The sequence below is a fragment of the Penicillium psychrofluorescens genome, assembly GCF_964197705.1.
Source record: "Penicillium psychrofluorescens genome assembly, chromosome: 6".
NCBI classification, from domain to species: domain Eukaryota; kingdom Fungi; phylum Ascomycota; class Eurotiomycetes; order Eurotiales; family Aspergillaceae; genus Penicillium; species Penicillium psychrofluorescens.
In genome coordinates, this window is record NC_133444.1 from 1989635 (window position 1) to 2014878 (window position 25244).

At 55.3% G+C, this 25244-nt stretch overlaps 10 protein-coding genes and 1 non-coding gene across 11 annotated transcripts; 6 read left to right on the forward strand and 5 right to left on the reverse strand.

The window, feature by feature from the left end:
* Positions 1-269: 269 nt before the first annotated feature.
* On the reverse strand, positions 270-1140 carry PFLUO_LOCUS9235 (uncharacterized protein; the record flags this gene model as incomplete). Its single annotated transcript, XM_073787042.1, has 2 exons — positions 270-1043; positions 1090-1140. 2 exons carry the CDS (start codon positions 1138-1140, stop codon positions 270-272), a joined length of 825 nt encoding a protein of 274 aa, XP_073643237.1.
* A 397-nt stretch (positions 1141-1537) lies between these two features.
* PFLUO_LOCUS9236 (Vacuolar protein sorting-associated protein 62) lies at positions 1538-3598 on the forward strand (the record flags this gene model as incomplete). Its single annotated transcript, XM_073787043.1, has 3 exons — positions 1538-1550; positions 1804-3110; positions 3161-3598. The coding sequence occupies 3 exons, from the start codon at positions 1538-1540 to the stop codon at positions 3596-3598; spliced, it is 1758 nt and encodes a 585-aa protein (XP_073643238.1).
* Positions 3599-4923: 1325 nt separating this feature from the next.
* Positions 4924-9081, reverse strand: PFLUO_LOCUS9237 (JmjC domain-containing histone demethylation protein 1; the record flags this gene model as incomplete). Its single annotated transcript, XM_073787045.1, has 1 exon — positions 4924-9081. One exon carries the CDS (start codon positions 9079-9081, stop codon positions 4924-4926), a length of 4158 nt encoding a protein of 1385 aa, XP_073643239.1.
* An 872-nt stretch (positions 9082-9953) lies between these two features.
* Positions 9954-10667, forward strand: PFLUO_LOCUS9238 (uncharacterized protein; the record flags this gene model as incomplete). Its single annotated transcript, XM_073787046.1, has 5 exons — positions 9954-9985; positions 10138-10161; positions 10270-10326; positions 10380-10507; positions 10567-10667. The coding sequence occupies 5 exons, from the start codon at positions 9954-9956 to the stop codon at positions 10665-10667; spliced, it is 342 nt and encodes a 113-aa protein (XP_073643240.1).
* Positions 10668-11333: 666 nt separating this feature from the next.
* On the forward strand, positions 11334-12479 carry PFLUO_LOCUS9239 (uncharacterized protein; the record flags this gene model as incomplete). The annotated part of the gene is made up of 2 exons (XM_073787047.1): positions 11334-11771; positions 11829-12479. 2 exons carry the CDS (start codon positions 11334-11336, stop codon positions 12477-12479), a joined length of 1089 nt encoding a protein of 362 aa, XP_073643241.1.
* A 486-nt stretch (positions 12480-12965) lies between these two features.
* PFLUO_LOCUS9240 (U3 snoRNP protein) lies at positions 12966-15010 on the forward strand (the record flags this gene model as incomplete). Its single annotated transcript, XM_073787048.1, has 4 exons — positions 12966-13304; positions 13362-13877; positions 13937-14792; positions 14880-15010. The coding sequence occupies 4 exons, from the start codon at positions 12966-12968 to the stop codon at positions 15008-15010; spliced, it is 1842 nt and encodes a 613-aa protein (XP_073643242.1).
* Positions 15011-15327: 317 nt separating this feature from the next.
* PFLUO_LOCUS9241 (hexokinase) lies at positions 15328-17026 on the reverse strand (the record flags this gene model as incomplete). Its single annotated transcript, XM_073787049.1, has 5 exons — positions 15328-16203; positions 16257-16664; positions 16730-16755; positions 16803-16925; positions 16987-17026. 5 exons carry the CDS (start codon positions 17024-17026, stop codon positions 15328-15330), a joined length of 1473 nt encoding a protein of 490 aa, XP_073643243.1.
* A 321-nt stretch (positions 17027-17347) lies between these two features.
* On the reverse strand, positions 17348-18448 carry PFLUO_LOCUS9242 (Sir2 histone deacetylase Hst2; the record flags this gene model as incomplete). The annotated part of the gene is made up of 1 exon (XM_073787050.1): positions 17348-18448. One exon carries the CDS (start codon positions 18446-18448, stop codon positions 17348-17350), a length of 1101 nt encoding a protein of 366 aa, XP_073643244.1.
* A 252-nt stretch (positions 18449-18700) lies between these two features.
* On the forward strand, positions 18701-21234 carry PFLUO_LOCUS9243 (Golgi transport complex subunit 4; the record flags this gene model as incomplete). Its single annotated transcript, XM_073787051.1, has 2 exons — positions 18701-19915; positions 19975-21234. The coding sequence occupies 2 exons, from the start codon at positions 18701-18703 to the stop codon at positions 21232-21234; spliced, it is 2475 nt and encodes an 824-aa protein (XP_073643245.1).
* Positions 21235-22006: 772 nt separating this feature from the next.
* PFLUO_LOCUS9244 (low affinity high capacity ammonium permease) lies at positions 22007-23881 on the reverse strand (the record flags this gene model as incomplete). Its single annotated transcript, XM_073787052.1, has 4 exons — positions 22007-22662; positions 22722-23313; positions 23370-23701; positions 23773-23881. 4 exons carry the CDS (start codon positions 23879-23881, stop codon positions 22007-22009), a joined length of 1689 nt encoding a protein of 562 aa, XP_073643246.1.
* A 1132-nt stretch (positions 23882-25013) lies between these two features.
* Positions 25014-25085, forward strand: PFLUO_LOCUS9245. The gene has a single exon. It is a non-coding gene; the product is annotated as a tRNA-Arg (tRNA).
* The last annotated feature ends 159 nt before the right edge of the window (positions 25086-25244 follow it).

Here is a 25244-nt window from a genome sequence, read left to right on the forward strand (position 1 = left end):
ACTCGGTAAGTTGATCAATAGCTCGATCAACATCCGCGGTGCGTGGACTGTCGGTAGAACGGAAATGGTTCTAGACCGAGGTCTTTCCGGTCCAGTACTATGACAGCCAGGGAGGTGGTTGGCACTTTCGTCATTCAAGTGCGATGCGAGTAGCCGAGGAATCTTTCGAGGAACGATCCTTCGAGCGCACTTGAACCGCGAGCCGTTGAGCCAGAGAAGGTTAGAATCGGAGGTGGGGCTTTATCCCCTCAGATCCTAGCGGGCGCAGCTTACGATGCGCTTTCCTCGGCCGCCTCGGGTTCGGGCTGGTTGATCTGCAGCTGCATCCACAAATTCTCGAGAGCAGCTGTGGCGTCGAGGTCACCAGCGTTCGCTTTTTCATTGAGGCGTTGGATCTCCGACACTTGCTCTTCGGTCCGGGCCCAGCCCTTGAGCCGCTCTCCCAGGTTCATGTTGCGTCGCGTGCTCATGACCGTGCGAACAGTGTCGGTCTCGCCTCGGGCTGCTTTGATGTTTTGCAGTCTCTCCAGGAATTGGGTCTGGTTCGTTGGCGCAGCGCCTCGGCGGGGCAGTAGCCGTGGGGTAGACTCGGATGTCGAGAGGTTGGATTCAAGATTCTGTTGTTCGCCTGTTACTCCCGAGCTGGAGGTGAGGTTCGCTTTGCGACCGAGGATTTTCACGCTGTTGGCGGCGAGCAGTTCAAACGACTCGCCTGTTCGCAAAGGTGCCGTGTGGTGGTCGGCATCCGGATCTGGATGAGAGAAGACGAGTTCGGTGCCAATCTGGTCGGCCCAGGCGCAGGTAAACACTTGATTATGGTATGAGACAATGGGATTGCTGGTGTGGAGACCGAGAATCTGGAGCTGCTCGGTCGGCAGGGGCTCTGTCTCAGCGCTGTCGAGGGGGGTGAGGTCATTATTGGCCGAGGCAGGGTTGCTTTCATCCGGAAGGGGAGCATCGTTCGAGGAGGACGCGGGCTTGCGGCGCCGAGGCGCGCGGAGAGGGCCGTGGTGGGAGGAGAGGTCGAGGTTGAGATAGAAGGTCTGGGGAGGTCAGTGAAGCTCGGGATGAGCAAGAATGCACGCGTACCTCTGTCTCGGAGTCGTGGTACTCGTACTCGAACTCGTCACTGTCGTCCATGGTGGCGGTGGAAGGGATGGAACATGGACTTCGTCACCAACAAACAATCCAACATTGGAGCGATAAGATAGCTGAGTCAGCCCCGCATGCGGTGCTCACTATCCAGCGCCCCCGGTAGTTCGCTCTGGCCGACAATAAACATCATAAAGTAGAAAGATGTCAATAAGAATCGACTCCTAGTCATGGTTCCCGGTCTAGCCGTCATGATGTCACCCTGATCGGTACTCCGTAACCTTCGGATTTCTCAGGCACCGAGTCGGCCGTGGAATCCCTGCGGTGAGCCCTGGCCGGCTGACGGAGGGCCTTTCCTGTCCCGGTGCAGTCACGGCTAGCTCACTTCCCACCAACACAACGGTCCATCAGATCACAACAAACAATCAGTCATCCCTCCGTCGCCATGAGGCCATCCGGTAAGTCCTAGTGTTCCTTTTCTTTGCTCGTGTCTGCCCCTCCGGCTCTGTACGGATGTCCATGACTGCAAGGGAGCGCTGATCGCATCCGGCTCGGCATCTCTGGTCGCCCTCCGACTTCCGCACGTTCCCGGCCTCAGTGCCTGACTTGCTCTGGAGGATTCCTGTCGAACCCTTTTTTTGATTTTTCTGATGCTCACGGGATGGGCTGGCTGGATTCGGAAACCTTAGTCTTACCAATGGCTTCTTATAGGCCTGCCACCCGCACTCCTGCTGTGCGTTGTGCTCGTTCTCGTGGTCGCTCGTCCTACCCTTCTAGATCCTACAGAATGCGCAACGGCCGCAACCTTGCCAGCTGAACCCTCCATTGACTGCTCGGCCTCGACCGGAACCACCACTGCAGAGCTCGTCGTTCGTGAGCCCTGTGCTGCTGCCTCGCGCCCGACAGACTTGACCGTCTATGTCAACTCGCTGCAGCAGATGGCCCGGAAGGTCAAGACGACCATTGCGGTTCTGGCGAGCCTAATCGCATATGTGTCGATCAACAGTGTAGCCCGTGCGCTCAATCCGACTGCCTTCATCTGGTACGAGGAGGACCGCGACGATCCGAGCTGGATCGCCAGCTCGGGCTCGTGGCTTGACCGCAAGGCCTGTCGCTGGCTCAGTCTCTGCGGCGTGGCCCATTTCCATCCTGCTGATGGCCCTTTCGGACACCGCGATCCCGCCACGGGATGGCCTGCATCCAATGATACCGGGTCGCCGTCCTGGCGAGCCTTTTGGACCAGTGGGGCCAATCAGTCGCGCGCGTGGGACGCCGAGGAGCGGGCGCGGCGGCAGATCCCCGACTATGTTTTCGACTATGCCCCACTCGTCCACCTTTATTCTGGGGAACAGTTCTGGCCCGGTGATATTGCAGAACACGTCTACCACACCACTCCGACGTTGAATTACACTCCGATCCAAGCGAAATGGGACCATCCGACCTTGAGTAATTTGGATACGTTGAACCAGTGGGAAAAGGGTCGGTATGTGTTCCTGACCAGCAATGATGATGTGCAGACCCGTCCGCCTTGGCTGGAAGGCGAGAAGAATATACCTCAGACAGAAGGGGAAGATGTAGAGGAGTTGTGGGCAGACTGGGATGATCGAGTAGATGATGAGGTCTCCGAAGATGATCGGGCCCAGTGGTTCGACCTGGATCACCGTCCGGAAAACACAGAAGATCAACAGCCCCTGCCGGGACATATCATCGAGGAACTCCGCAAACGATATGGCGGCGAAGAGATTCACGCCCAAGCGGTGGGTGGGGGTCGCAGCGATGCCCCGGCGATCCTGCTGGTGATGGACAAGGGCAACGGTATTGTCGACGCCTTTTGGTTCTACTTCTACAGTTTCAACCTGGGCAACACGGTAGTCAACGTGCGATTTGGCAACCATGTGGGCGACTGGGAGCATTGCCTGGTGCGGTTCTACAACGGAAAGCCCAAAGCACTGTTCTTCAGCGCCCACTCCGCCGGTGAGGCCTACAGCTACGAAGCAGTGGAGAAGATCGGACAACGGGTGGGTTTTACACTTCTTCCCTGTCCTAGCTCATACTAATTCGTTGGCAGCCTGTGATCTACTCTGCCGAAGGCAGCCATGCCATGTATGCCTCAGCGGGAGTGCACGAGTATGTCTTGCCGTGGGGACTGTTGCACGATGTGACCGATCGAGGCCCGCTGTGGGACCCTCTACTCAACTCACACTCCTACACCTACGACTTTGACAACGACACTCTCCGCGCATCGGCAGTCAGTCCTAGCTCGCCAACGGAATGGTTCTATTACAGAGGCCACTGGGGTGACAAGTTTTATCCGCTGGGCGATTCCCGCCAGTATCGCTTTGCCGGTCAGTATCACTTCGTGAACGGGCCCCTCGGGCCCCGATTCAAGCACCTCAACCGCAAGAAAGTGTGTCAGGGCCCCGACAAAGCCCCCTGCGTGATCAGAGACTGGATCCAACAGGGCGAACGTGCTCCTCGATGGAAATCTGTCGGTCCAGGAGAGTAACGTACCCTTGGTATTGACCTCTTCCATTTACTCCCGCTCCCGCTTGCTTGTTTGTGTGAGCATGATTTGACGCCTATACCCCATCCCCTTTTCCCCTACACCTCTATAGAAACAACCTCGGAGTTCAAAGTTGAAGCATTCCATCCTGCAAGAACGCGCAATTATTAGATCCAACGGTTGAATGAGATTATGAGCTGATTTTGATATATTTATCTTATACTTGAAAGCGCATCTGGACGCGGCGTGATCTTGTGTCGCTGGCGCTTTGGGCTTTCCTTTTGTCCTACCTTTGCTTATCTCGTGACTGTTGACCATGTCTTATTCTTTCATTTGCGAGACCTTGAAACAATGATAAGAGTACCCCTATCTGTGAGGTTGAATCCCACCACCTTAAATTTCCTCCAAAGCCGAAGCTGGGGTCGCTATATCCTCGAATACGTATTCCATTTCCTCCCAGATTTTCCTCCATCACCGCCTCTCGATCCTACCTCAGAAGTGGCAAGAAGAAATTCCCTAGGTAGGTAACCACCCTAGTGCCTAGTAAGGCGCAGATACGTACTCTCTTCCTGAGAGGGAAGTTGGAACTGCCATGGCCATCTACCGAACACGTATAAAGAATGTGCACAGAACTGATAGTTAGTCGATTACTTGATAGAGGAATAGATATAACATGAAAATCAATGATAGACCTAGTTCATAGCATGATCAAAACGTAAAGCAAACAAGTGAGAAACGTAAAACACACAAACAGTCAAACAAACATCACAAATCAAGAGCACAACACAACGCCACCCCATGTGCAAAGCAAGCAAAGCAAAGCTGAAAAACACAAGCGGTAGAGGGTAATTCAAGAACAGTGATAGGAAAGGCAATGGATGCTAGAGACAGAACGATACAAACGAGAAGAAGAGGAAAAGTCATTAGTGAGGGGGTGAGTCGGTTCAGAGTCAGTCATTCTATGTAAGAAAAGGGGAAAGGAAAGAAAGGAGAGGCAATAAGGATAGCAGAGGATGGGCCGATTAAGAAGTGGGAAAAAATTGAAGTCAAATAAACAAGTAGGAAATGAGACTGATAGTGAGAGTGAGGCAGAGAGAAGACAACAGAGTCAATCAAGTTCAATGCAAAAAGAAAAAGAACTAACTCCTCCATCCGAAAGCTCCCGACCCAGGAAGAAAAGAAATAGAAATGAAACCCATAATGAGACAAAGAAAAGAAACACACAAAACACCGATTTTCTCCGGATTCCAGCACACCCTGAAAAAGACTTGATAATCCCAAACAATTCCCTCCCATTCCCTTCCATAATCATAAAACATTGCAGAAATCTAGACTCGCGTCGAGCGTTTCCGCAGACCAAAATCTTGCTCCTGGAGTTCCCGAATCAGACGCAAACTCTTCTCCTCTGGGTCTTCTTCTATGTTGCCGGCTTTGGCAGGCTTGATCGATTGGCGCGGAGATAGCGACGAAGCGAAATGACGATCGAACCGCCTCTCAACCATCGGAGAGCTCTTCTTAGCGTGGGACGATGACGGGCGAGACGAAGGTTTCTTTGACGAAGCTGGCGGAGCAGGAGTGGTTCTGCGGGCGGTGGTTGGGCGACTCGCGGGTTTTGAGACCCGGGTTGTGGAAGCTGCTGGCGCATATCGGTCGACATATCGGGGCTGACGAGACGAATGGCGAGAGCTGGAGTTTGGCGTGTGAAGCGCGGTGGATACCTCGCCCTCCACAGATGCCATGAGATCACCGTCATGGACTACGTCCATCTCGTCGGCCAGCGACGTGGGCGGTGATACTAGTGATGCAGTCGGCTGGGATGACATAGGCATGGCGTCCTTGTCCTCGGTTTCAACCGAGTCGGTTTGGAAAGCAGGTGGTGAGACGTACGAGACGTGGTTGGTGGTCGCCTTCGGTTGTGCCGACAAGATGCTGGCAGTGTGGTTGACAGGCTCGTTATCATGAACACCCGTTGGGACGGCCTGCGTCACCGAGTCCTTTCGCTCGCCCTGACCAAAGAATGCTGGACGTGACGTGGGTGAAATGCTCTCCTGCTTCGTTTTCTTCGAAGTGACAGGGGTGCCATCTTCATCAGCAGGTCGAACCCGCTTTGTAGAAGCAGTAGCACGAGGCTTCGACCGCTCCTGGGCTTTGATCGGGTCAATCCGGCCATATTCATCGTGGATGCAACGGCGCTTGCTCTTGCGGCAATCTTCGCAAGCCTTGTTTCGTCCCTTCTTTCCACCATTAAGCCCGTCAGGACTGCCCTCGTTGAGCTGGCTGGCGTCTGCCGTGGAAGTTCCGATGGCCGTCGAATGAAACTTCCCCGAGCCATCGTACCGATCCAGTCCGACCAGATGGCTGCTGTTCTGAAATCCAGCCTGAGACGCAATTGCTGCAAGGGAATTTAATGCCGAGACGGCATCTTGCGCCAGAGAGGATGGAGTGCTCAGACCGGATCCGGGCGTGAACGTATTAATTGCCATTTGCTTGCCCAACAACACCTCGTTCTGTTCATCCTTGTGGCGACAGCGAATGCGTCGTTTGCGACAGGCGTCACAGGCAACTCGTTTCGGGCCAAGGCCAGAACTCCGCTGAACAGTACGCGGCTTGGGTGTGCTCTCGTTGATACCGACATCGTAAGTGAACTGAACCGGGACAGGAGTCGCACTGCCCGAGGGCACATAGGCACTGCTATGGGGTGGAAGGCTGAGCGTCTCAGAAGCTTCCTCGGAGGGGCGTTGAACGGCCTGTCTTTCAGCATAGGTCTGTTGGTGATCCACATTACGCTCGGAGCGGCGACTAGGTCGCCCTGCCGACTTCTTCTCGTTGAGAGAGACCTTGGGATTGCTTTCGATAACACCCGGTCGAGTCCACAGCGGAGCTTTCTCGTTGCCACGCTTCCACGCGACCCACATGCCGAACTTTCTGATCGTTTCGACTGGGTCTCCGACACTCTTCGGAATGGAGCGCTTGACTGCATTACGGACCTCCATGGTCACACCTTCGATGAGGTAGGAGGAAGCGATGAGTGCTGTCCGAAGAAGATACTTGGTCAACTCAGGCAGACCCTCCAGCTCTGCCTGTGAGTAGAAACGAGCATTATAGTACGGGGAACCCGCAAAATCCTGGTTGGAACGCTCTCCGAACTCATAGTAGAGGGGATAATTCCGGTGGAAGCGATAGTTGTCATCCTGCAAGAATGCCTCCAGCACGTTCTGAGGAACTGGATCGTCCTCCAGATACTTCAATGCTGTGTACCACTGAATCTTTTGGAAGAAGGGATACCGAAACTTCTTGGGCACCTTGGTCTCCTTTTCGATGTTGAGCACCTTGATTTGCATGCCGTAGTTCAGGCGTGTGAGGAAGTTGCCGCCAATCACCAAGCTGTTTTCCGGTGTCCACACAGCGTGGATCCATCCAGACGGAATCAACATGGTATCACCCTCCGATAGATCCACGCGATAACATTCCTTGGTTTGGTTTCCGAGGAAAATCGAGTCCTGGGCAGGGGAGTTGCACCATTCTTCATACTTCTTCAGGTGCTTATCCTTTGGAGGAATGAAGAAAAAGGTCTTCTTGCCCTTCAGTATGTGGTAGTAGACGGAGGAACCACCAAAATCGATGTGAAAGTCGGTATAGCAATCGGCGACAGACATGAGGCAATAGAACTGGACCTTTGGGAAATCACCAACCGCCTTGAGCTCCTCAGGCCAAACAGCATCCTGCAGATCAAGGTCTCGCACAACCTTAGGACGCTTGATGAGCCTGCCCAGTCTGCTCTGTGACACTTCCAAGCTGATGACGTTTCGGACCGGCTTGTTGGATTCGGTGCTTTCGTAGTAGTCGGCCCATTTCTGCATGTTCCACCTCTTATCCTCTCCCTGCTGAGACTTGACGTCAATAACCTCAACCCTTTCTTCAGGGCCGTAGAGCTCGGCGACAGCTCGGACGGTGAGCCCCTGAGGAATGACCATGTCTAGCAAATCCTGACCACAGTCAACGGTGTCTTCGACGCTAGTCTCCTGCTCAGGCAGATTCTCGAGAAGTTCATCAAACACATCCTGAGAGGAAGCCTCCTGGACAAGATCATCAAACTTGGAATCCATCTCGGGAACTGACTCGCGGGTGTTCCAGCAGGCAGGAATGACAATTGGTACTGTCCATCCATTGCCTCGTTCAAAATATTCCGCCGTGACCAGCTCCGGCATCATTCGAGGAAAGTTCTCCTCATTGAATCGAATCTTGCCTTGGCGAATAGGTTCGAGATAGTGGTGTTCCAAGGAGTCGGTAGCCGCCTTGACCAGGCCCTGGTTGAGACTGCCGTAGTCGATGGCCGTGCGGGCTCGCGATGACTTGCGCACGAAAGTCGTTTGGCCATAGATGGGGCGGCACCCACGGCAGATAAATTTGTCGACCGTGCGAACCTCCCGGTCGTTCTTGAAACCAGCACAGACTATGTGAAACCATTGTTTGCAACCATCGCAGCTAATCCATGTGTCTTCTTCCTGTTCCTCGGTCTCAACCGGGATTCGCACCATGTGACACGACGCGCAGCTTGCTTGGCCCGTATCATTCTCCACTTCCTCTTCGACCTTCGGTGGCGGGCCCATGGATTTAGGGGTCTGGAACTCGGCGCTTCGGTGGTCGCCGTAGCTCGGGTATTCAGGCGCGCCTGGTGGTGCATGCCACGAATTGTCTTCGTTCTCATCCTCCCAGACAATGGGCGGGAGGGAGCCGGAGCTGGTGGTGGGACGGTCACCGCGGATCACCGGGCGCGACATGAAAGCTGACCCATCCGAGCGAGATCTCATGCGAGATGGCGGAACATTGTCTTCATAGATCGGTTTCATATCATCATGGCTCCCGTATCCACCGCTGGAAAAGCCAACTCGAGTGTGACGCACAGCGTCGTTTCTGTAGTGGTAGGATTCGTCGATACTGACTCCCTTCGTATGCCCGGGCTGGAAATTGGTGGGGCGTGCAAGGTTCAGCAGAAGCTCCGCGTCGGTTTTCATGCTGTCGAGAAGGATGGAATGGGGTGGGTTCGAGGGTATGTTCGGTCGGATGCGGTACGGCGACACGTCCCTCTCCGACCGTGCTCGTTTGGTGGGGCGTTCTGCGTCTGTCGATTCGGTGGGAAACAAGGGCATCGCTGACCCGAGATTAGGCGAGGGGAGTTGCGGTTGGAGAGGTGTGAAGGTAGGGCTGGTCGCGAGGGCGATGGTTGCAAGCGTGTCAATGGTCGAGCTCGAGCGGCCATGACCCGAACGATGATGCGAGCTACCGCTTGCGCCGGTCCGAGCATTCGTTGATACACGTTGGTCGCCATCCACGCTGGCAGCTCGAGGGCCGCCGCGCTCGATCCATGTGGTGTGGAATTCGGCTGTCGAGGGTGTGATGGGCTCGACGGCGCGTCGCGGCGGCGATGGGGTACGGTACTGTGGCGGACGACCGCCGAAAGGGGGTTGAAAAGATGCTGCGCTCATCATTTTTCACGGTATCGAGCAAAGGGGAACGAAAGGGACGTGTTGGGGGGATGCGAAAAGGTGCGCTGGCCGCAGGCGGTGCAAAGCGGGGGGATGCTGGACCACACGGGCTAGCGAAAGGCCGGCGCAGGTGAAGAAACGGTCATCCCTGGCAAAAGGGCATGCGCACGATGGACCGAGAGACCGAGCGTGTAGATTTCGATGGAAGCTGGCACGGGAGGTCGAGGGAAGTCGATGGTCGCGGAAGTGGGTTGAGGGGGTTGAGTCGAGCGGCGGGAGCACAATGGCGCCGAGGGAGCGCGCCGCAACCCACCGGGGGAGCAGAAGGGAGAGAGGCCGAATAGAATCCAGGCGAGAGATTCAGACGGCCTCTGATGATGGGACAGAGCGCGTGCGAAAAGGCGATTCGAAGTGGTGGGGGGAGGGATGCGAGGGTGAAGAGGTAGGCAGGTGTGTGAGGGAGAGGGAGAGAGGGAGTTGAGCGCCGCAGCAAGTATGTATGGACGCGGCACCAAACCTACGATGGAAGTCGGTATCCTCCCTCCTTTGATCGAAGAGAGACTACGAGCTGCTAGGATACTCTGGCATGTCGCATTGAGTCTGCTGGGCTCTGCTCTGCCTTCAATGTGCTGTTCTCCGTCTTCGAGTTGGGTCGTCCGGCCGTACGTACCATACCACCATTGAACGGAAATGGCACAGTCATGACGCGGTCACGTGACTCGGGGCGAAACTCTCGGTTCTTGTGCTGTCGTGCTTCTCTCGGTCTGTCCTCATCCTCCACCACAACACAACGCCCCCCCGATACCCTGGGTATCCAACGCAATCTGCTCGCCCATTCTTCATCACCCTGCGCATTTTTGTTCCCCCTGAGAATGAGCCGGAAGCTCGCCCCCGAAGCCAATCGGTACGTTACTGATTTCTTTTCCCATGCCCCTCCCGACTTCGGCAACCATATCATCAACCGAAGACCATCGGCGGTGGGATGGATTTGATGAAGAACCCATCTCTGTTGTTCTGCCGATCAACCCGCTGACATCCGTATCTTTCCCGCTACAGGATTCTCTTCGTCAAGAACCTCAAGTTCGTCTTCACCCACTCCGAGTCACCAGTCACCAGTCCCCAGAGGACGCGGACCTGACAGCATCCCATCTACGACCACGTACAATCCGCTAACATTTCCCTCCCCAGCTATAACGTGACCGCGGACCAACTGTTCGACCTGTTTGGCAAATTCGGGCCCATTCGGTACGTCTGCCACTATCATCATCATGGAATCTGACCTGTCTGACTCTCCCCAGCCAAATCCGCCAGGGTATTGCCAACAACTCCAAGGGCACTGCATTTGTTGTCTACGAAGACGTCCACGACGCCAAACAGGCATGCGATAAGCTCAACGGCTTCAATTTCCAGAACAGATACCTGGTCGGTATGTTTTGCGCCAGAGAAAAGAAAAAGAAAATCCGAGTCCGTACTAACTCCATCCAGTATTGTATCATCAGCCGGAGAAAATGGCACGTTCAAAAGAGGACCTGGCGGAAAGACAAGAAAACCTGGAACGGCTCAAACAGCAGCACGGGATAGAATGACATGACGACCTTTTTCTTGCTTTGTGATGATGCCCTCTGCTAGCATATTAGCTGCGCATGGTGTTGCAACGACTCTCCTGTTCTCTGGGTGGGTTGAGGGGTTTTTTGGCGTTCTGATTATTCCCATGGGTTTTGTTCTTCTGGATGGGTGGAGGGTTTGACGGATCTGGTCTTGATCCAGGAAGCGGATGAGACAGCCCTTCCTTCGTTGTCACGTTCTTTTCTTCTTTTCTATTCTCGTATGGATATTCTAGTATTGATATGGTCAATGGACCCTCCACTTGCTCGACCGTCAGTCTCTCCGATCGCACGATCTCCTACCGATACTATATATACACCGTATGCCGGCCAGTGGGACGTGGACAGATCCACTGTCTGCAGATATTATTCTGGGGAAGAGAGTGAGAATTTGCTAGATAATCAATAATGACGATAACCTTAAAACCGCTGTTCTATACTTCGTTTTGCCTAGCCCAGTCAGCCCCGCGGGGACGACACCGCCCCCGGGGCAACATCATTCGACTCCTCCATTTCCCCTCCATGACTGATCATTCTCGAGCAGGTGACCATCCACCTCCCTGGTTCATGACGCCCACCCCATCTCTGATTTGACCTACCACGGGTCCTTCCAATCATCCAGGTCGCGTACCCTATCTCAACCCGATGATGGACGCGACTGCACCCGCCTCGTCGCTAGCCGCCGTCGCGATGACCACCCTCCTCGCGGCCACTACCACCTCATCACCCTCATCACCCTCATCCCAACCCCACAAGATCTTCCTGCATGGCTCAAATTCAGATGGATCCCAAGGACAAGATGGAGACGAAAGCGGAGAATGCAGGCTGCTCGGGCCATTCTCTCTCTTCGTCCAGGTTGCCCTCGGTGCATTAGCGCTGTTATCGCTGGTATTTAAGCGGTGGCGAGAACGGCCCCAGCGACCGGTCAAAGTGTGGGCATTTGATGTCTCGAAGCAGGTTTTTGGCTCGGCGATGCTTCATCTGGCCAACCTGCTCATGTCCATGTTCTCGGCGGGGCAGCTGGAGCTCCAGACGCATTTCAAACCAAATCCCTGTTCGTTCTATCTTTTAAATCTGGGTATCGATGTAAGTGCACTTACAACCATTCTTGCTGGCCGATGACTGATTGATTGACCGGAGTAGACCACCCTCGGGATCGTGATATTGATTGCGATTCTCCATGTACTCAACTTCCTCGCATTCTACACGCCTCTCGCCAACCCTCCCGAGTCAATCGAGTCCGGGAACTATGGCCACCCGCCGCGTGCATGGTGGTGGTTCAAGCAGTCCATCATCTACTTCCTGGGACTGCTCGGCATGAAGATCTGCGTCTTCTTCCTGATTCAGTTGCTACCGTGGATCATCAAGGTTGGCGACTGGGCCTTGCGGTGGACGGAAGGAAACACCGCCGTTCAGATCTTCTTCGTGATGCTGCTTTTCCCGGTGATCATGAACGCCATCCAGTATTACCTCATCGACATCTTCATCAAAAAGCCTCTTTCTTACGACCTGTATGCCGAGGATGATGAGCAGGATCCCGCCGAGGACGATCCCCAACAAAGTGCTCTGCTCGCTGGTATTGACGAAGACTATTCGTCTGATGATTCTGGTGATGAGATGCCGGGGAAATCGGCTGAGACAACCACACAGCCGAAACTGACTACGCACGCGATCCAAGATGCTGAGGGCCAGCTCACCGAGGACCATTCTCCAGTTCCACCGTATGAGCCTCCCAACTCGAGCGGTAGCAATTTCAAATACAGTGATGAAGCCGACGCTACACATCATCATTGAACAAGCTATTTAGGGGTATGAGCGTTTGGGTGTTTGGGTGTTTGGAAACTCTTTCTTTTCCCGTGGGAACGAACTGATGAAATTCGGAATGTGTATATGATATTTTCCAGTGAATACTGTTGTTCTCTTTTTCTGACCCAGATATCCGAAATGATTATAGAGTGTCATGGAAATGGGTGCTTCGGACTTGCGTAATCCAGCTATTCCAGGAAGCCGCCTCTCCCTTAACATTGATTTAAAGGCGCTGTCCATTGCTCGGTCGCCGCGGTGGCTCCTCCTTCCTTTTGAATCTCTATCTTTCGTCCCTTGTGAGTAGATGGCACAATCAGTATATGTTGGTCTAGACCGCCTACCACACCGCCTCAATCTGCCGTCTTTGCAAATTTCCAAAGAAAATTATTCTGAACTCCGCCTACAGACCAACAATCGCAACAGTACTCTGTGCTGTGCAGGCCTTGTTGCTGTCAAATTTGCGCAGCTATCACCATGCCGAAAACTGCGATGAAGACAAAAACGAAGCGGACGACCACTCGGTCTCCCTTCGAACCCACCGTCACGCAGCATCACGCGGAAGACGAAGACATGGACATGGATGATGAGACCAGCTCGGATGAATCAGATATTCCTGAAGCGGATGAAGCCGAGAGGAAGCTCGAGCGCATGATCTTTGGCGACGACGAGGGGTTCATGGGCGCATTGAAGAGCCAGCAGGATCGGGCGGATGCCATGGCTCTTACCTTGAAGAGCGATGCCGAGAGCGAAAGCGGCGATGAAGAGGCAGCAGATGGAGAGGAGGTTGGTCTGGAAGATATGGCCGATGCAGACGTTCGTTACATGACATTGATTCTCCGAATTTTTGCATATGGCTGACCTTGATTTTAGCTCTTTTTCCTCGACTCGGGCACTGCACCTGTTTCCGCCGATATCATTCCCTCCCCCGAAACACCGTCCGATGCAGAGGAAGAAGATGAAGAAGAAACCATTCCGGCTGTCTGGCACGATAGCGACGACGAGCGACTCGCAGTCTCGCTCACGAGCCAATCCAGACTGCGGAAACTGCGGGTGACGGAGTCAGAAGATATTGTTAGCGGCAGGGAATATGTCCGGCGACTGCGCAGACAATTTGAGCGCCTGCACCCGATGCCGGAGTGGGCGAATCCCGAGCTGGCGGCGAGGCGTCGCAAGACCGATTCAGATGATTCCGACGTTGGCAGCGGGGTAGAGATGGATACCGACGATGATGAGGAGCAATTGTCCATGCAGCCTCTGGCTAAGTTGCTCCGGAATGCCTTTGATCTCACCCGGATCGAGGACAGTACCCACGCAGGCGGCAAGCGGAAGCTGCGCCAGGAGGTTATTGATATCCAACGCCTGAAAGATGTGGGTAAGACCCAGCCGGTAAGAATGCCTCCCTGTTTTTGCTTCTGACGGAGTCATAACTAATTTGTAAAATCTAGTCCTCCATCGACTCATTGACATTCCACCCGCACTACCCCCTCTTGCTATCTTCCGGACCTGCATCAACCCTGTTCCTGCACCACATCTCCCCACAAGCACCAGCACCAAACCCGCTCCTAACCTCCCTGCACATCAAACGCACACCGATCCACACTTCCGCCTTTGCGCCTCCGACCGGCAACAAGATCTTTGCCTCCGGTCGTCGGCGTTACTTCCACATCTGGGACCTGGACTCGGGCAAAGTCGACAAAGTCAATGGCTCGGCAGACCGGAAAGAAGAGCAAAAATCCATGGAGCGATTCAAGCTATCCCCCTGCGGACGGTACGTTGGCCTGGTTGGTACCTCGCGCAAAGGGGGCGGTCTCATCAATGTCCTGGACGCGGGGACCGCACAATGGATCGCACAAGTGCGCGTTGATGGACGCGGCGGTGTCGCGGATTTTGCATGGTGGTCTGACGGCGAGGGTCTGACGGTAGCTAGCAAAAACGGCGAGGTATCCGAATGGGATGGCCGATTGCGGCGGGTTGTGGCTCGTTGGCAGGACGCCGGTGCGGTGGGCACCACTGTACTCAGCCTGGGAGGTCGCTCCGGCCGGACACAGCTTGGTGGTGATCGATGGGTGGCAATTGGCAGTTCGAGCGGGATCGTCAACGTCTACGACCGCCGCGAATGGGCTGCTGCATATGCTGCTCCGGACAAAGATGACCAGCAGAAGCAGTCTGGGATCCCACGCAACCCAACTCCCGTACGCGCTTTGGACCAGCTCACTACTCCGATCAGTCATTTGGCCTTTGCGCCAGACGGGCAGATGATGGTTATGGCGAGTCGATGGAAGCGGGACGCTCTGCGACTTGGTATGTCCTTTTCTTTTATCTTTCTTTCTGAGGATCACTTGCTAACCACATATACTATATATATAGTTCACCTTCCGTCATGTACAGTGTATCGCAACTGGCCGACCTCCAACACGCCGCTAGGCCGCATCTCCTCCGTGGCCATCTCTCCCAACTCGGAGCAGTTGGCTGTGGCTAATGAGCAGGGGAAGATCCGGATGTGGGAGATTCGGGGTTGATCTGTTGCTCTTGTCTATTACGGCTGAGAGTTGTCATGTAGATGTACCTACTACCATGCCTATCATACATATACAATTTTGCATTTCACAAATTTAGAGTATCGACAGATGGGAAGAAAAGAATATGTAGAACAATTTCATTGGTATGTACTACCAAAAAAACACGCCAGTATATTGACTCAATCAACCAGGTTGTCAACATGCAGACAGACAAACGAAAATCACAAATCCCATCGCCAATCCAATTCCAACCCATTTTTGGAGGCAAACAGACCAATCTAAAATGACCAAAATATTCTCCCTCCGTATCTATCCACCTACAGCAGTGTCTTCATGTCATCCATGTTACGGATACCGGCCAGGTTACCGGCCTTAACACGCTTCAGCGTCAGAGCAGCAATCAGGGCAGCGCCAACACCGGACCCATCCTCTGCAGCCATGATAGAAACCTTGTCCTTTTCATTGGGCGCCCAGTCCAGAATCTCGCGCAGGGCCTGCGCCCCACGGGCCTTGAAGTGCGGGTACTTGGTGAAGACGGAGCCGTCCGCGCCGACGTGGCAGGACTGGATATTTTTCTTCTTGCAGATGGCAGCCACACCGCAGGCGGACAGACGCGCGGCGCGGGTTCCGATCAGCTCGGCGAGACGACGGGCCATCTCCAGCTCGGGTTGGGTGGGACGGATGTTCAGCTGGCGCTCGAAGAGATCCAGCGTCTCCGACAGGTTCTCGTAGGGATCCTCTTCGATCGCGGCGAGGAAGGACGCGTCCAGCAGATAGGGCTTTTGCAGCTTGGAGGTGTCCTGACCGTTGAAGATGCAACCGGGTCGCGACTCCAGAACGTCCAGCAGAGCCAGGCGGAAGATCTCGCCCAGATACAGACCGGCGGTCATCTTCTCGAAGGCTTGCTGGCCGGGCCGTGGCGAGTCGCGGTCGATGATGTGGTCGTATTTGGTCAGTGGAAGCACGACGTGCTCGTTGTCAAAGGCGCCGTACTCGCAGTTGATGGCGATGGGTGTGTCGGCGGGCAGACCCATGTGGGCGATCTTGGGACACGAGCCCACGTCCTCCATGTAGGCGGCGTTGACACCGGTGCCGAAGATGCAGCCGATCTTCATCTCGGAGTCGGTGTATGACGAGGCGATGAGGGTTCCGGTGGTGTCGTTGATCAGTGCGGCGACTTTGATAGGCAGGCCCTGCATTTTCTTGTCAGAATCAGAAAGCCAGATACCAATTGAAATAGACAGACCCTCTTCTTCAGAATCTTCTCCAGCGGAGGCACAACGTCCTGGCCCTCCACTCCCTCAATGTCGAATCCTTTGGTCCACCGTTGCAGGACACCATGGTCAATGTATTCCTGGGTGGCCGGGTAGGAGAAGGTGAAACCGAGGGGCAATTTGGCCAGGTTCTCGCCCTCGTGGTGGAACTCGATGAACTGCTGCAGACAGTCGGCGATGTATTCCCACATCTCTTCCGCGGTGCCGGTCTTGAGCTCCTCGGGCATCTTGTATTTAGACTGCGTGATTTCGAAGGCGCCCTTCTCGTCGGTCAGGGTGATCTCGCAAACACGCAGGTTGGTACCGCCCATGTCGAGGGCCAGGAAGGTTCCTTGTTCGTCTCCATCGGGGAACCCCATGACCCAGGTGACATTCATAGGCTGATGGCATCGTTAGTTGGGGATACCCTCATTAATTGCGTTGGAGGGGGGGAGGGGGAGCTCACAATGTTGCCACCCTTGACGGTGAGACCTTATCGGAGATCAGCCATTGTTGCGATGCGGGGCGGGAAGACCTACCTTTCTCGAGCTCCTTGACGAAGTGGTCGACGACCTCCTTGAGCTTGGTGGTGTCCACGGTGAACTGGTCCTCAAAGTCCTTGATCGGCTGCAGCAGGTTCTGGGGCAGACCGTCAATGGATCCTGGGGAGACATGGTGGTGAGTATGACGGCAGCAATCGGGAGAGGAGGATACGGGACTCACCCTTGCGGGAGGGAGGTTGCTTGGGGCCAATTCCGACCATAGTGAATGTGGGAGTGTGTATCTGGGGAAAAAGGAAGAGGGAAGATGAGAAAGAAGAGGAAAAGGGAAAGAGAGAAACAAAACAAGGACGGATGCGGATGACGCTGGGGACGTGGGGCGGGCGATCGCTGTATCCGGATGCGGTGTCTATCGGGGCAGTTAGGGCTAGAGGCGAACTATACACGGTCCCAACTACAAGAATCACACCACCGAGGGAACCCTACTATTGAATAATCCGTTGGATTCTTTCTTCGTAACATATGATCTATTCATCACCATAACTCATGATTCCCAGGTCATCATCAATCGTACACTCGCGTCTTCACGCCTCCCGCGCCAGATGCGGGAACACATGGGCGAGACCCGGTCCGACTCGTTCCTGCTGCAACTGGCGGTGTGGATTATTATTCTGGTCAAGTCGTGCGCGCACCCGCTGCTGGTATGCATCCGTCAATCCCAGCGTTTTGTCAACTTCCTCCGTCAGGCGATCAACCTCATCCTGGAGGCGTTCGTCCCGGGTCAGCGGCGGTTGGTCTTCTTCCTCCCGGGCTTTGGGGTCCGGATTGGTCTCCCTCCAGAGCGCCTCCAGCTCCTCCTCCCAACCCAGCGCCCGAGCGAACTTGCGCACGCCCGCGTCACAATCCCCCAATAGCAGGACATCGTCTGGTCGAGATCCCAAGCCGCCAACACGCTCCATGTTAATCAGTACGCGCGGGGTGCCCTGGGAGCACATCGAGGGCAGGCTGGCAAACGGCTGCACCGACAAACTGGTCCCCATGACAATGCACAAGTCGGCGGCAGCGGGCAGTCGGTTGTTGAGGAAAAAGGATTCAGGCAAACTCTCCCCAAAGAAGACAATGTCTGGCTTGACAATTCCACCACACTCGGAACAGTAGGGCACCTCGCCCTGATCGATCACCGTCTGCATCTTGTCATCCGGGTACAGGGTCTTGCAGTCAACGCAGCGCTGGGTGGCAAAACTGCCATGAGCCTCAACGATCATCTCCCCGGGCACACCGGCCTGGCGCTCGAGACAGTCGATGTTCTGGGTAAAGAGCTTCAGCAACCGGCCTTTGGTGAAGAGCAGCCTAATGAACGAGTGTGCAATTGTCGGGCGATAACGGCCCGGGTACAGCTCTTTGGCCAGCGCGTAGAAGGGTTTTGGGTTGTCGCGAAAGAAGCTGATGTCGAATACGGCCTCGGGATCCGGTAGGTCTAGAAAGTCAAGATTGGCGTAGATGCCGGTGTCTGGCGAGCGGAAGTCCGGGATGCCGGCCGAGGTGCTGATGCCCGCACCAACCATCACCACGATGCGCCGCACCTTGTTCTCCTGGATGTACTTGGCCACTGCCTCGATACTGCGTGCTTCCAGCACCGAGGGGCGAGTGGACTCGTCCACGACGGTCGACTCTTCGTTGCCCATTGTGGCACGAGAGCGCCGTGGGCGTTGATGCCGGGGTCTGCGACGGCGTCCGATGGTAGAGAGTGAGCCGATGAGGCGGGGTCCAGCAGGAGGATATGTAGAAGTGAGAATCGTCGTGAGTTGTCAGTATCGTCAGTATGGTCTCAAGTCTGGACCTAACGCCCTCACCGCCCTGGCCCAACACGGCAAGACCACGCCTACGGAGCCACGTTGTTGTGTACACACACCTCTGTCGCACTCTCGCTGCCACAGATGGCTCTCGCGTCTCCGGCCTTAAATGGCCACACTTCCCCTCCCTTCCCGGTGGAACCATTGGCTGCGTCCGATGCTGCTGCGTCCCCCGACGTCTTCAACGCCAGTTCCGTCGCCGAGATCAAAGCCACGCTGTCCCACCTCCACACCCAGGAAGCCTCAGTTACCGCCCGCCTTGATGCCCTGGTGTCCTCACAGAAAGACCTATCTCGGGAACTGGGTCGGCTCGACTTGATGCGCGCTCACATTGGGTCGCAAGCCAGTACGACACGCAACATTAGCCATGGAATGCTCTCCGAGGCTGCGGGAACGGCTGAGCGCATCTCTAGCGCGGTGCGCCGACTAGACCTCGAGCAAGCCCGGGTGAAGGCCACTCTGGAGGTGGTCGAGCAGGTGGCAGAGCTGAAAGCGTGTGCGTTAGGCGTGGCGGGGTCAATGGGGGCTCCTCAAGATTGGGAGAACGCCGCCAGCTACTTGCACCGGGCATCCCAGATCCCTCCGGCGGTGATACATGGGGGCTTTGCCGCTGAGATGGTACCAACTGCAGAGGTTCCAGATCCACCAAGCGTGACGCTGGACAGCGCGGCCGAGTCCTTGTGTGGTCTGTTCCTGCGCGAGTTCGACAAGGCCGTCAAGGAGAACGACGGAGCCAAGATCACTCGCTTTTTCAAACTGTTCCCTCTGATTGGCCGTTCAGAGGTTGGTCTGGATGTCTATGGACGCTACGTCTGTCAGGGAGTGGCCACGCGGGCACGCACCAACCTCAACGCGAGCACCGGTACTCAGGCCAAAGACGGGTTCTTCTATGCCAATGCGCTCACCAAGCTCTTTGAGCATATCGCGCAGATCATCGATGGGCATGGAGGGCTGGTCGAGCGCCACTACGGTCCGCGCAAGATGGGGCGGGTCACTGAACGACTGCAAATCGAGGCGGACGTGCAGGGCGGCATCATCCTCGACACCTGGAGCGATGAGCGGCACGTGGATCGCAAGCTGATGGATATCAAGTCCTATGCTTTTACGTTCCTTGTGCAAAGCTTTTTGCCTACCCAGCGTACAGGGCCGCAGCGCACGAACTCCCCGGCTCCCGGAACGATCGCAGCCCCGGAGGATGAGGGCGTGGATATGAAGGAAATCGACGGAATTTTGAATGAAATGGCTATTATGCTGGGTCGGTGGTCTCTCTACTGTCGATTCCTGGCGGATACGTACAATGTAGGTCGCCCATGTCCCTTTTTTCTTTCTTTTTTCTTTCTTACTGACACAATCTCGAGTCTCCTGCGGATGAGGATGGAAACGAGGATGAGGACCGAAAACACAACCTTCCGGACTTTTTGCAGGAGTCATCCTTGTTCCGCAAGGTCAATGACCGGCTAGTGGCGCCGTTTAACGCGATGACGACCTTTTTCTTCCGCCGGTCTGTCGAAAAGGCATTCCAACTAGACGAGTCGCCCTCAGGCTTGACGCTGAACCCGCAACGTCCACTGAAGGCGCATCCGCCTCATATCACCTCGGCGGTCGACGATATCATGTACATCGTCAACAAGGTCATCCAGCAATCACTGGCCACCTCGCAAGTAGCGGTGGTGACCAACGTGGTGCCGACACTGTCCCGCGTACTGGGATCGGATTTCATCGGGATGACCCAGCGCAAGATGCGCGACGAGTGCTATCCCCGCGCCGCGGTCCAGGGGGCACAACCCCCAGAGCAGATCGTAATTGCATTCCTGGTGCAGATCAACAACCTCGACATCGCAATCGACTACATCCGCCGCATTGTCCAGAACAATACGGGCTCGAAACAGTCCCTTGCGGAAGGCAGCCAGCCCATGGCCACTGAGCACCTCCGCTCTCTCTTCGCAGCCCCAGCGGCAGCCATGAGCGTCGCGCAGACCCTCTACTCCCTAGCCACAAGCTTCGAAGCCAAGGTCAACGATCTGCTGTCCGACGGCATCCAAGTCGTCTTCAACAACGTCGTCAAGAACCGTCTCCGGCCCATCCTCGCAGATGCATTCCGCGATATCGAGTACCAGCCCAACCCCGACTCCGACGGCGGCGAGCACGACTTGCACTCCGACGAAAACGCCGACGGCACCACCCGCCGCGGCAGCAAAGAGCTCGTCCGCCCGCGCTTTGCAGCCGGCTGGTCCGACCTGCTTGCCCCCATCGCCCGAATCCTGACCCCGGCCTCCTTCGACCGCCTCCTCACCGCGACAGTGGCGTACCTAGCGCGTCTCCTGGAGAAGAGACTCTGGTCGTACCATGGGCGGGTGAACCCGCTCGGCGCTGCACGACTGGAACGAGATGTTGCCGGCCTGGTTAGCGCTGCTGTTGATGTGGGTTATACTGCTGGTGCTCCCGGTCGATACAAGCACCGTGAGGCATTCGCGCGCTGTGTGCAGATGACTCTTGTTATGGGAATGGATGAGGATGAGTGGGATGAAGCCTTGCAGGGAGGCGAAGCGGCGGAGGTGGTGGAGAAGTTGAGTCGGGAGGAGAGGGTGCGTATCCGTGGGATGGTGAGAAGAGATTAAACTGGGGACTGTACATATAATTACCGTTCTGATCTATAAAAAGGTACTAAAAAATGAATCCCGATGCACATACAAATAACTAGTCGCCACCTAGGGAATCATCTACAGAAGAGGGAAGAAGCAGAGTGAAATAAAAGTCAACATAGTCTTGTCTGGTCTATGATGCTGCAGTTTTGCATTCAATAGCACAGGAACAGAGAGAAAAAAACATCTGGTATCCTCGAACAACTCCATCGCCAGGCTCAAAATAGCAAGCGTAGTAAATAGAAGGAAACATAGAGGGGGAAAAAAGAACACCCAGTGAATATTTACAACCAAGATCCCCAAGAACAAACACGAGTGAACGCCAGGCCCGGAGAAGGACCAGAATCAGACAAATAAGGAGGTTCTTTTCTTGACAAAGTCAAAAGGTATTGTATTGTGTATGCAGGGTCGATGGATGGGCGGAGGATGCGGTTGATGATGATTTGGTGGAAGGGGTGGACGAGAGAGAGGTATAGAGGTGGTGGCGGCGGTGGTGAAGTAGTTCAGGTCGAGAAAGTAGGTAGATATACATAGGTGAAGAGAAGAGAAACAGAGAAAAAGCGCCAGGCTTTTTTTCTTTTGGGAGGTAGACGCGAGGAGGAAAACAGAATCAATGAGGCGCTCAGAGGGATATCGATCGGATGGCGAGAAAATGAGGCGAATGCGAGGTGCGAAGAGGGCGCTGGATAGGCAGAAGAAAAAGCCGGATGCAAGGAAGTCGGGTGGCTATGCAGATCGAGAAGACCGACTAATTCTCCGTCTTCTCGTCAACGGGCCTCAAGTTCGCATGCGTCCCGCCCATTGCCTCGCCCGTATCAGGCGGATGCTGCTCAGCGACCTGGCGCGGCGCAGGTGCTAGTTTCACTTCCCGAATGGCCATATCACCCTCACTGCCTCCGCGACTGCTCTGGCTGATATCGCCACTCGGCACCTGGCCCTCGAGCATCATCTCGCTGTGCTCGCCGATGCCGTATCGCTCCGCAGCCGGAATCTCATGCCCGTCTTCCAGTTGATCCTGCTTCTGCGGTGTCCAAGCAAGATAATCCCGACGAACCTCGACGTAGTCATACGCGAATTCGCCCAGCTGGTCATCGTCCATGCCGAGCAGCTCGGCTTCTTCGGAGGCGCGCAGGTTCAGGCCCGGGATGGCGTTGATGGCGTAGGCGATAATGGCGGATACGACGAACGAGTAGGCTGATGTGGCGACGATGTATGCAATCTGCACGTACAGCTGCTTCCAGTTGTGGATGACCCAGCCGCCGTCGGTGGTGCCGGTGTTGACACCGTCGAGGCCGATGATGGCGTTGTCGCCGAAGAAAGCGTTGAAGATCAGGCCGATGATTCCTGCCACGCCGTGTTCAGCCAACACATCCATAGAGTCGTCGATGCGGACCCAGTATTTGACTGTGTGGCAAAACATGTCAGTAAGGGAATAATGCATCCACGACGAAGACGAGACTCACTCTTGGTGGAATAATTGCAAACAATGCCGGTCACAATACCCAGGATCACACTAGCCCACGGAGTGATAAATCCCGACGCGGGAGTAGCAGCCACCAATCCCGAGATCGTTCCCGAACACCAGCCGACCATCGACCACTTCCGAGCCAGGCGCCAATCGAGCAGAACCCACGTGATGGCACCGAACGCGGCAGTCAAGTTCGTATTCCAGGAAGCCATCGTCGCCCGAAGATTAGCACCGAAAGCCGAGCCACCGTTGAAACCGAGCCAGCCGAACCACAGAAAGACCGTGCCGAGGAGGATGAGAGAGACGTTGTGGGGCCGGAAGTTGAGCATCATGCGCTCCTGCCGGCGGCCGAGCACCATGGAGTAGGCCAGAGCCGTGAACCCGGACCCGATCTCGACGGGCCCGCCGCCCGCGTAGTCCATGACACCATACTTGTACGCCCAGCCGTTGGGATTCCAGGCCCAGCAGGCTAGCGGGCAGTAGACGATTGTGGCCCAGAGGAAGACGAAAATCATGGCGGGAAGGAGTCGACCACGCTCAGCAACGGCGCCCATGATGATGGCAGCGGTGACGGCGCAGAATTGCATCTGCGGAGAGACCGAATGTTAGCAACCTCCTCTCACAACCCTCTTGTCATTCATACCTCATAAAACGAAAAGAGCAGGTCCGGAATCAGCGGCGAACCCGGACTGGGGTTCGCCAGGGTCTTCATCAAACCAAAATTGCGCAGGTTGCCGATATAGCCATTGGTTGCGGTCGGCGAGAAAGCTAATGAGTAGCCCCAGAAGTACCATTGGAACGTGACGACCGACATGGAAGCCATACAGGCCCAGATCATGCTGAGCGCAGACTTCCGGCGAGCCAGACCCGAATACAAGAACCCCAGACCGGGGACCATGACGAGGACCATGGCGGAGGCCACGATGATGTAGGCCTGGTCGCCGGATTGAAACCATTTGTTGACATTTTCGGTTCCTGCAAGACCCGATATTAGACCGAGACGGGGAAAAAAAAAAAAAAAAAAAGCTAGATAGAGCAGTTCATACGAGAATCACCGCCTAGGTCGTTGGTGGTCAGACTGTAATCGGAGGGCGCGCCAATCCAGTTGTAGGAGGCATAGTCCGGGGCGTACGGGGCCTTCCCGTTGAACACCATGGTGCGCGGAGGACCTCACGCGAGAGGATTTGAGGGCGGAGCGGGAGGAATACCGGTCAATTGGAAGGAAGACAGGGGTGAAGGGAGGGAGAGAAAGAGAAGGAGAATGGTGAGGAGAAGAAAGAGAGAGAGAAGAGAAGAAGTGCACTGTGGAGAACGAACAATCGCCACTGGGGAGGAACCGGAATGGTTATAGGGAAAAGAGAAGCTGGCAGGAAGTAAGTTGGATCGACAGCTCCACCGAGACCGGTGTCGAGGGGGAGAAAAAGAAAATCGGGCGCTGCAGCGGGTCGATAATCGATGACAACAGCAATGGGATAAGCGGATGATAAACGAACAACAAGTTTCTTTCTTTTTTGTTTTAGTCTAGAAGTATAACAACACAATCCATCGATACCCGCGCCATGCGATCATGATGAATTCCCTCTCTCATCATCCGTCTTCGGCTCCGAGGGCCGCAGGGTCACCTTATCCGCAGTGGCGACGACGAGGAACGGTTCCACGCCCATGGGTCTCCTGCACGATTGCCTCAACGGGTGAATGATGGTCGGACGGCCATGCCCAGAACAGGGGGTGTGATGCCTGGTATATATACTGCTCGATCGCAACGAGCAGGACCGAGATAACAGAGCGTGTTATCTCGGCCAGATATGATTCCTGCGCGCTCTGTCTGCCTGCGTGTCTATACAAGGAAGTGCTGGTCAGCGTGCCGTTATCAAGAGGTTATCTGGGGCCGGTGATTGGGCGAATTCCCGCTGCTCTGATTGGCGCCAGATAAAGTCGCCCGTTGCCACTGATCGCGATCGCACCGGATTCGGACTAGTGAGGCGATAGACCGGGCACCGTCGATTGGCTCCAGATAAGCTACGCCGTGTTCTCCCGAATGGGTGACTCAATCTTATGGCCGGGTCGGTTGGTATCTCTCGCCGACAGACAGAGCACGGATGGGGTAAGCGGGAGAATGGACCGGGGTGGAAGACCCTACAGTGCGATTTGGAAATGCCCGCGCGTAGGACAGAGAGCAGAGGGAGTGAATACACATGGTGCGACCAACCGGGTTCCGTCAAGGAAGATCGACATGAGTCCGGTGCTCTGGCTAATAGAATACAAATGGCGCCAATCCTCTCATCACGGCCGGCTGGCCCAATGGCAAGGCGCTTGACTACGAATCAAGAGATTGCAGGTTCGACCCCTGCGTCGGTCATTTCGTGACTCTTTTTTGGGGTGTTTTTTTTTTGGGAGTAGTTAGGAAGGCCATGGTCACATGACCCTGTTGGCACGATCTACCTGCTTCCTGGATGGAGTCGGTCTGGTTTCTCTCCTTTCTTTTTCATACCAAGTATAGCCTACGATCCAGAGCTTA